The sequence below is a fragment of the Hesperophylax consimilis genome, chromosome 11, assembly GCF_061612785.1.
Source record: "Hesperophylax consimilis isolate HC1 chromosome 11, BYU_Hcon_1.0, whole genome shotgun sequence".
NCBI lineage: Eukaryota > Metazoa > Arthropoda > Insecta > Trichoptera > Limnephilidae > Hesperophylax > Hesperophylax consimilis.
Genome location: NC_142846.1, coordinates 16,726,114 through 16,737,086, shown reverse-complemented (window position 1 = coordinate 16,737,086; position 10,973 = coordinate 16,726,114). Strand labels below are relative to the sequence as shown.

The 10,973-nt window shown below is 34.3% G+C and overlaps 1 protein-coding gene across 1 annotated transcript in view; it reads right to left on the bottom strand.

Annotated features, from left to right (window-relative positions):
• Window positions 1-2,354: 2,354 nt before the first annotated feature.
• LOC149419866 (uncharacterized) overlaps window positions 2,355-10,973 on the bottom strand; it is a 42,783-nt gene continuing 34,164 nt past the window's right edge. Inside the window, exons 3-4 of the mRNA XM_089637347.1 lie at window positions 4,295-10,169; window positions 2,355-4,139 (exon numbers count right to left, since the gene is read on the bottom strand). Coding sequence (XP_089493473.1) covers window positions 3,267-4,139; window positions 4,295-10,169 — 6,748 coding nt within the window. The 3' untranslated portion in view covers window positions 2,355-3,266. The remainder of the gene's footprint in view (window positions 4,140-4,294; window positions 10,170-10,973) is intronic.

Sequence of the window (10,973 nt, the reverse complement as noted above, 5' to 3'; positions counted from 1 at the left end):
AATGTGATAGAACCCGGCTTTCGTGTGAACTAAGCACTAATATAATCTTATATTTCATTTGGTAATATAACTACATAATATTATGTAATGCGAAAATGAGAAAACAATTTTTTAATGATAATAATAGGCACGGGCAGGGGAAGTCAGAAGGGTGGAATACCACACATTTCTATCCTGGCACGCACTCTTTACTTTACCCATATTCATACATACTCTCCTGTTATTTGTTATAACCTGATCCAAGTGTTAGGTTCGCTGCTTGTGAAATGTTGAATATATCTTCCATCCGATTGCGTATCTAATAGTTAGTTCACACGTTTGTTTACCTCTTTAAGCTCCTCAGGCCTCTGGTCATTTGGCTCATTTGTGTGTATTTCCGCTTTGCATTAAATTTCGAATAAGTAGAATATTTAAGAATAAATCCGAAGACTAAAAACTGTTTTTGAAAGATGATGAAATATTCTTTCAAATTTTACTATTAGAAATAAACATATCATTTTTGAAATATTCAAATATTAAAAAGTTTTCATAATGGCTCACCTTACGTTTTTTCATCTTAAACATTGAACTAAAATTATTGATAACCAAAAAACAACAATCGTTTAGTTACCCTTCGTCCCACTGGCTCGGTAACGTTACGAAATCGACAAAATCCTGTGACCCTGTGCGGAAAAATCCCACAATGGCTGCTTTGCAAACCGTGGTGAACTTTACTTTTCTGTGCACAATCTCCGGTGTTTGTCATTACCGAGCCAGTGGGACGACGTGCTTAAACAAATGTATTTTACTGTTGCCTCACTTTCTTGTAGTTTCATATGAAAAGTAATTCATTAAAAAATGTTGCAAGTTTAATTTTTTTTTCTAAATTGTGGTTGGAACCTTTGGTTCATTTTATAGTGCATTTTAATTCTACTATAGTTGACTTCTAGATTTTGAATATAAAGCGTGGTGTTATCTCTTCCTAACACCCTTTAGATCATATTTCTCACAATAACAGTAAGGCAGAACAATATTGAATTGTGGAGAGATTGACATTTCTTTCTTTGTACATCCGCGGAACTTGTCTAATATCATTCTGAATATACCATCTGTTTTTTCAATAACAAGATTTATAAAACCTGGAATGGCTCGGCTGGGCAGGACCCTTAGCAAGAGTGGGAGAAAATCGACCACCAAAGAGACTTCTATTTAATGACAGCATGAGTCCAGTAGAAGTGGAGGTGTTTCCTGAAGGCTGCCAAGACTCTTCAAGGTTTGTAGCACCGGTCATGTATGAATGTACATTTTTAATAATACACAATTTGTTTTAACAAAATTATTTATTTTTAATACAACAATTTTCTTATTTTATTAGCTATAAGTACAATATACATTTTTATAAATATATTTTGGATAAGATGACGGCATTTGATATTATGTATTTGTTCACTTTTTTTCAATTGTGAAGGACAATACCCAAAGAAATCCAGGTGTATTTTAATTTTCTTTTATTAATACAAAGTTGACACATAATATTAGGAATATTATTTTACTATAGATACATTCTAAGTGCAAAGACATACCTACCAATAATTAGGTGTGCTTTTGTATAGTTTTATAATGTCATTTGCGTTTTATTGTATGAGGCGTTTTTTTAAAAACCTATTAATAAATGGGTTTAAAAAATTTAACTTAACATTTGAATAATGATAACAATGTCTCAACTCATTGAAATTTATTATTATTAGATATCTAATTGCTCCTTATTATTGCAGAGTATTCCGAGTAAGTGCTCTAAAATACAACATTATTACAAATAACGAACACTTAAATTCAAAATATCTTCTCTAATAATCTTATATAAATAAAAATGTTAATGTTCGCTCGTTCAAAATCTTAAATCTCCTAAAGTTCTTCGCCGATAGCTTTGAATTTTTGACACAACGTTGCATTCAAATACGCGTGTGTTTTTTTATACCTATATTATACAGGGTGTATTGGCACTAACCCGACAAACTTTAACCAGCTATTCCTTAGCACATTTGGAGTAAAAAATGTTATGGGCACTTTGCTGTCCGGTAGCATTTTTTTTTCAATTAAATACAAAAAAATTAAAAATTTCTCCACTTCATCACTGTCATTGGCATTGCTTTTCGTGTTCAACAGCTGTTATAAGCATGTATGTCGAAAAGCGTCTTCGCTCTTTCGCACACACTACATAATAATAGTTAAAAATGAGACGAATGGTGCCGTGCCATTTCTTTGTGATTGTAAAAGCGCGCCAATATAGGTACACACGTACATCATTCAACGGAATTCGAATAAAATATTGCCAGATGGGTTTTCAAACTTTGACAAAGGATAAAACAGTGGTGAAAATATGAATACTAAATTTTTTATTAAAAAAAAACGTTACCGGACAGCAAAGTGCACATAAGATTTTTTACTCCAAATATGCTAAGGAATAGCTGGTTAAAGTTTGTCGGGTACGTGCCGATACACCCTGTATAGATGTCACCTGTGACAGGTAAAAACATGCATTTTTTTTTAAACAGTGCCATCTGTTGGACATAAAAGCAACACATGCAATTGTTTCTCTATCTGCCCAGACAGGCTGAGCCACAGCAATGCGTGGCGGGGTACAGCTATTATTTAAGTAAAGTAGAAGCAGTCTAAAAATGGTCTATAGTCTCCTGACAATGGAATGCTTTCTTTGTCCTGAATTTGATGTTTTGCTTCACCTTAAAGCAACTAATACGGAAGATTCACATTTTAACATTTTAGCAATTAACTTCTTGCCAAGAATAGATTCGTTTGCCCATAGTGCTGAGCTTGTAAATAAATTATCTAAGTATTCAATACAGTTAATTTTGTTTTTACTATGTATGTACTTTTGTCCTAATTTTTCAAATAACTTGTCATTTGATTTAGTTTACTTGCAAACTTTTTTGTAAATCTTTCAAGCTATTCCCATTGATTCTTTTAGAATTTTTGTGCATATAATTATATAGTATTTTGCCCACAAACCTTCCCTATCCGCTTGACTCGATTGCTCAATGTTTTGTTTATATTATTATTACGCCATTAAGAAATTTATTTTTATAAATATCATTCAGTTGAGTTGAGTCCTACCTCACTGGTTCAAAAAAAGAAATTTCTTAAATTAGGCGTTAATCTCAGCGATAACTCATAATATTCTCGCAAACCATTGAGTTTTGTAATATTTATTCCTGAAGCTCAAAAGCTAGAATTTAATTTAACAGTCCTTTTTCACTTAATATATATAACTAAGGTAGTAATCTTGGGTTGTATCTGCCCATGTGCAGTATTAATCCGGTTGGATTGTGTCTGACGAAGAACATGAAAGGTCGGTCGAACTTGAGTCTCGGTGGTTCTGGTATTGAATCAGGAAGTCTCGCTTGTCTCGGCCTGAGATGAAGAGGCATATTCAAATAGCTCATGTCGTGGAGAGGATCGTGGAATGCCCTCTGATAGTCCCTTGGTTCGTCCCAAATCTCGCTAACCATTTGTTTGTTTGGGGTATCCTGAATAATAGGTCTGTGCGGCGATCTCCAAAGTCGGCGCTGTACTTTGTTCGGTTCACCGGGATACACTTCAACGTGATGTTGATCTCCGATGATTCCTTCTCCGCATGTTGAAAACGTGTTCACCAGCATAATGTCTGATAAATACAAATCGTTAGTCTGCCCGTTTAATCCTCGTAGATCGGCATTTTCAGAATCAAATAGGTCTTTGAGTCCCATTTGTTTCAGTGCTGAGGATCCATTGATGACGGATCGGTGTGAAAACCTAGGGATTTGGAGTTCTAAGCCTTGACGTGGAATCAGGGACTTAAGTAGTGTGGTCCATGTATTATTATTAAGTGCTGATTTCAGTAGCCGTCTTTGTAGATCAATGATGTCATCTCCTTGTGCTGTACTTCCTTGCTGTCCCGGCATGACGAAGATCGTGCTGACTATCTGATCACCTTTATCTATAGCGACCACTGTGGCGTCTAGTTCAGGAACATACCCAGCCAGGAAATTATCTCTAAATAAAACTGCTGGAACAGGAATCAGTCGCCTCTGACGTATTGTTGGTGATACAACAAAATACATTTCTCCGTCTCTTCCATCTGTTGATGCCACAGAGCAATCCGTCTGAAAATCGAAATAGAATCATTTACATAAAGGGCACAAGTGATTTTATGATGAGAGCCGCCAGAAACAACTGTAGATAGTTGAATGAGGCCTATGTGGGAAGCTGGATGCCAGAAGGGATACGAAGAAGTGGGACTAGTAAGAGTTTGACTCACCTGGAAAATGTTGGCTGAGAAAATTGATAGTGGTGGTCGTAATATCATGTTATTGGCTTTAATATATTCAGGTATCTTTCCCCATGTGTGCCTCTTTACCAATAGATTTGTTCGTCTTCTGATGACATCACCAATAACTTTGAAATTCACTTCTTCAACGTGTCCACTGTAAAACTGTTGAACTCTTTCCTTATAAAAGCTCAACAATCGTCCCTTTGCCCTGTCACTGAATATTTCCCTGATAAAGCAAGATGTTGCCACCCCAGATTTCTTGGATACTTCGATTGATTCAGTGACATTTTTGAAAACTATGTGAGGGTTGAATGTGACCATATCATCGAGCTTTAAAATTTCATTCATTTCTCCTGACGTAGCTCCTCTGGCTCCCAAGAACATCATGGCTAGAATAGAAGTCATTGCAAATGGAGACACGGCTAAACTTCTTTTGGGATCTATACCATTATCACTAGATGAAACTGCATTCCAATATCTAAAAGCCAATTCGTTGCAAAGTTCTGAAAATTGGAAAACATCTTCGCTCAGTCCAGCTGTTGTCTTTTCTAAACCTTCCCCTCCATTTAATCCTGGAAGGTGAATTTGACCAATATGCTGAGATTGATAATTCTTTAAACCATTTACATTATTTTGAGGGCTTTGTGGTCTCTGATAGGCTAGAGGCAGTTCAACATTTTGTATAGATACCCTGTTCTTAATTATGTTTGGTTTTAATGTTTCATTATGAGGATAAACAGTTGGAATCAGTTTCCATTGACTATCAACATTTGTGTTGTTCTTCTTTTCAACAATTGCTGAATTGCTTGCATTTTGATTTGCAAGCGTCTTATTTATGATGTCTTTTGATAAATTATCTATTTTTTCTTGAAGTACTTGAGATTTCGATGTGGTACTGTCTTCAGATTTTGTTTGTGGTATAGCTGCGAGTGTACTTGTTTCTTTTTTAGTTGACATTAAATCATTCAGAGTTTTTAATTGAGTATTTATTGCGTCGATTTCATTGTGAGATTTTATTGAATCTGATGTTGTTGCAACTTTATATTCTGGTTTTTTGGTGCTTGATCTTGTTATGTTTTGTTTAACAGGAACTTCAGTATTTAATGTTTCTTTCCTTAATACCAGTCGATTATTATTTGGAATTTCTTTGATTGGTAGCTCCGCATGAGTATAAGCTATTTTGTCATACGCCACTTTAGTGTTATTTTTTATTATCTGAGGTGATTTTAAGTTCGAGGTAACCTTTTTAATTGATGACAAAACTTCATCAATTTCTGCATTATCTTTATTTACTTTATCCCAGACTCCTGTTTTTGTTACACTAATGTTAAGAAGATTAATCTTTTCATTTGCTTTATTGATTAATGTACTGTTGCTTTTGGGGAGTTGATCAGCTTTCTTGATTGTTTCTTTGTTTGGCTTTTCATTGGTAGTCATTGATAATTTTGGAGGTTCGGTTGGGCTCTCTGAATCATTGCCTTTATCATTATCTTCTGGCATTTTGAACATTTGACTATACTTATTTAGCATTTCCATTAGCTCTTCATCTTCTGTCATGGCAGTAGCTTTTGTGTTTTCCATGGTAGTTGACGATGGTGTTGTTTTTGTCTTCTCTTGTATTTTTTCGGTTGTAGTTACAATTTTTATAGGTTCTTCATGTTTCGTACTAATTTTTGGTGCCTCTGTAGTATTTTGAATCACGGTTTCTGTTGTTGAATGGATTTTTATGTTTTCTTTAGTATGATTGGATTTTATTTGATTCAATGCCAATGAAGGTGTCATCTGGTCATTGTTATTTGTTTCCGTTGTTGGGATTTCTGTTTTAGATATAGCAGTGGTAATTTGTTCCTCTTGTGTAATTGGTTTTACAGTTGTGGCAATTATTTTGGTTGGAGTTCTTTCTGTAGTCTGCTTTATTATCATTTCTTCGGTTTGTTGAGTTGTTGTGCTTTTAATTATTTTTTGTGTTGTTGGATCTTCCGCCTTTTCAGTTGCTTGCACTAGGGGTGTAATAGTTGTTTGATCTATTTCAATTTCAATTTCGCTCGTACTTTCTTCATCATTGTAGTAGCTAGAGTCCATTGTTGTGAATGTATTTTCCTCACTGTCTAAATATTCATCATACGTTGTTGGAAAAACTGTTGTTTGAGAATCCTCATTATTTATTTGAGAAATAAGATTGGTTATCGAATCTGATAGGTTTTCAACAATTTCTGTGGTTGGTTTTGATACTTGATTTATATTTTTCTTTTCTTCTGTGGGTGCAAATGGTGTGGTGCTTAATCGCGATGGAACTGTTTCCGTTTTAGCTGTTGATGATTGAGTATTATCGGAAATGTGTCCATTTAATGCAATATTTGATGTATTGGCTTTAATGAGGGATTCTGATTTAATGCTGTCCTTTTCAGTTATTGGCTTACTAAGAAATGTGATAACACTGTCCTTAACTGCTGTTGTTGGCGACACAGGTTTTGCAGAACTAGTTTCTTGAGTGATGCTTAAAGTCCCTTTAACCGCTTTTGTGGTGCTTTCTACTTTTTTGGTAACTGATGCTCCGCTTGTCAATGTATTAGTTGTTGTTGAAATTGTTGATATTTTAGAACTATTTTCTTGTTCACTGTTAATAATGTTTTGCGTGGTTGTTTTGAATGATTCATGAACTATATCTTCTCCAATTGTTATTTCACTTACATTAGGATTTAGTAAATCTTGAACTATGTTTGCAAATGGGCTTCCTGATATATTCTCTGGCTTATAACTATTGTTGGGTTCTCTTAGGTCCATTGATATTTGAGTCAACAATTGATAGATATCTAGTCCGGGATTAGCCTCTACTGTATTTTGGGCAGGTTTATCTGTGACTGTATTATGTTTAATCGGTTTTGTTGATGGCGGTGGTTCACTTGAAGTGTTTGAATTTTGCTTAGTCACATTGCTTTTGGTATCAGGATCATCAAGCAGACCATTGGAATCGGATGAACTTATTTTGACAAACAAACTCTCAGGGGTAGTCCGACGTGTAATTTGTTGTTCATATAAACTTGTTGTTTGTGGGTCACTAAACAATGTTCCAGAAACTTTTACCACAGCTGACTCCTCTTTCATGATATTCTCTGACATTGGCTTGGTGGTTTTAGTTGTGTTTTTATCTGACGGAGTTGCAGATAGTTTGTCCATTGAATCTTTAATAGAAACGAATTCGTCCTTCAAGTCATTTTTCGTTACTTCGCTAGTTAGCCCTGATACTGTAGAAGACTTTTTAACGATCGGCTTGTAAGTAGTTGCAATAACATTAATATCATCAAGATGACTTCCAATTGGTTGAGTATTTTGATTTTTTTCGTTCTGTGCAATTTTAACTGTTGTGGCTTTTATATTCTCATTTATTATTGTAGTTTTTTCCTCTGTTTCTTTGGTTTTATTTTTTGCTGATTCTTTCACAATCACAACTTTGTTTTGGTTTATTAAAGGAGTTGTAGATTTAACGAATACTGTGCTATCTGTGACAGGTTTTATTTTCGTCTGCTCGTCAATGGTTGGTTTTGTTGTTGTCTTGGCTGTTTGAGTCTCATTTGGTTTATTAATTTGATCAATGGGTTTTGAAATTAAACCTGAGTCGGCACTTAAAGAGTTATTAACTACTTGATTGTTGACAAATTGATATGTTGGTTTCTTTTCAAAAACTGCTTTTTGGGTTGTCGAATTTACTTTGACGTCGGCTTTAATATTTTCAATCTCTGTGACACCACTCTCGAGAGGCAAATTGGGTTTTATTTTTTGAATTTCATTATTTTTTTCTTTATTTGCAACGGTCACAACTGAAGGAGGTACAAATTTATTATTCAACTGAGCAGATGGTTCATTATTATTTGCGATACTTGGTGCAATTCCAATTTTTACAGTAGTTGTTTCCACTTTATATTTTTGAGTGGTATCTGAATTAGTGGCTGCTTTTAAATTTTCAGCTGTGGATTCAGTTTTGGTTGTCGTTGAAGGTACCTTTTGCAAGACATCCGATTTTGTATTACTATTTTTTTCGGTGGTTGGGTTTAGCGTAGTAACATTTTCAGTATTTGCTGTGCCTTTAGTTTGGATACTAGAAGAACCATTTTTAATGTTTTTATCAATTGGTGCTGCAGTAATAACTGTTGTTGGCACTTCTGTGTCCCTTTCGACTTCTGAAGTAGTTTCTTCGAGTTCTTCTTTTGTCCCGTATTTACTGATTGTAGTATAATCATAATTCTCAGTATCCATTTCAGATTCTGTTTTATCTGTGACCTCAGGAATAATATTTATTTCTTTATCAAGTTGATCAGAACCTACCTTATTACCAAGCGTAGTTTTCACTGTGGTATCATCCACAAGAATTGGTTTTTCTACAGATTGAATTATTTTTTCTGTATTTATTACCGGTTTGTAGGTAGTTGTTAGGCTTTCTGATGTAGGTATGCTAGGGTTTGAATTGACCGTTGTTATTTCAGTAGGCTTTTCGGTTTTTATTTTTAAAATAGGTGTTGTTGTCCTTTCAACAAGTTTTTCATTTATAATTTCTACATCCTCATTTGTACTAAAACTGATTTTATTTTCATTCAATTGGTTTACTGGTTTTCTTACGAACAATGGTTTCTCGTTGGAAATATTCGGCTTTACTGTTGTCTGATCAGCCTTTAAAGTTACAATGGGTTTTGTTGATTGTATTTTATTTATTATTTCCGTTGTAGTTTGCATCACGGTTGTTCTTTGAGTTGGTTTAATATTTTCAATTGTCATTTCTGGTTTCTTTGAAGTCACAGTTTCTTTATTTTTATTTATTTGGAGTACAGGTTGTCTTGTTACTAAAGAAACCTCTGTAAGGATAACTTCTTCAGTTATCTGTTCACTTTCAGTTGCAAAGGGTTTTGGTGTTGTATATATTATTTCTGTTGTAGTTTGAGAAACTGGTCTCCTTTTGATTACGACTATTTTGTCTACATTTGGTACCGATTTTACTGTCGTGGACATTATGACAGGCTTGGAAGAAGTTGTTGATGTTATTTTTTCAGTGGATGGTTTAAATACTTCTGTTGTTTGTTCAATTTTTATTTGAACTGTTGTTGGATTCTTCAATGCTACAGATGACGAACTCTCGTTATCTAGCAATATACCATCGGTCGTTTTAGATGCGAAATTCGTTAACTCTTCTTCAATCAAATCTTCTACCTGAGAATAGGTATCTACATCTCCGTCAATGTCATCAGACTCATCATCATGATTATGAATATGATACGATTCAGTAATATTTTCAATGAGCTTTGTGAAAGCGCCCTTTTCGTTATCTGGCGTTTGTTTTTCTGTCACAGTTTCTTCTTGTTTGTTATTGGTTATGACATCAGTTTCTGGTACGGAGTGCATCGAAATCAAGCTTTCTGGAGCTATGCTGCCTCCTGTATTTCCAAAGATGGCTGGTAAAATCATACTCCAAGATGAAGACACGTCTGGAGTATCGAATATATTTTCTTTAGGTGGATGAGTTTTTTGTGCTTCCATTTCAGCCTTAAGAACATTTTGTACGTTAGAGACAATATTGTGCACCTTCGTATGCGACGGAGGTTGGAAGTTGAATTCGACTGCTGGTTTGGTGATGTCTGACTGAGCTATGGTTAAGACGTGTCCATCGTCTCCGTCTCCCGTGGCAATAATTTCCTGTATCTCTCTCAGGGTCATAAGTCTCTTGATGAGTTCACCGCTTTCGTCGAATGTGTAGAATTCATATCTGTCTGGCTGTAGGAGTGCCGCAGGGCTTCCAACTTTGGCCGGAACTTTCGATGGTCTCGACAGTGGTATTCCAACTGGATCAATGATGTAAGCTTTCGTGTCTCGTTTTCTGAAAATAGATTATAGAAAAAATATTGTTTTCACTTTTTTTTATGTCTCAAAAATACCCTTTTGCGCCATAAACTTGTAAAAAAACTCATAAAAACTATTGATGACTTATTTACATTAAAATAAATTACAATATTGGCGTATATGCACATTTAACAAACTTTATCTAAACATTAGTAAATACCGCTTAATCATATGTATCTAACAAGCTTTATCTAAACATTAGTAAATACCGCTTAATCATATGTATCTAACAAACTTTATCTAAGCATTAGTAAATACCACGTAATAAGAGTTTTCAGAATAAATCAACCTTTGAACTACCAATATAACATTGATAATGTTTCCCTCACCTCTGTCAATGGAATTGATGATCTAAGCATTATTTTTTATTCCAAATCAAAAAAATTTTCATACATCAATGTAGTGACAAATAAAGTATTAAAAATGCTTTGCTTCATTCTCCATAAAGGCAGAGACTTATCTTACTAATTCTAATTTCCTTATTTAGTTTGAAGTCAGGTTGAATATAATTTCTCTATCTGGTCTCCTCAATTTAAAATCCACCCTGATTCCATTGAAATATTCGCCATAATTTTCTACAAACTCGGTCTACTTATTGAAACCACTCTAAAATATTGAAATTATTAAAACTCTCAGATAGAAGACTTGTTTCTGACTTGACTTATATTTTTAAAATTGTTATTGGTATTATAGACAGCCCTGGTTTACTTTGCCTAGTTACTTTCCACATACCAACTAGAAATACTCAATCAAAATTATTTTTAATCACAACAATAATATC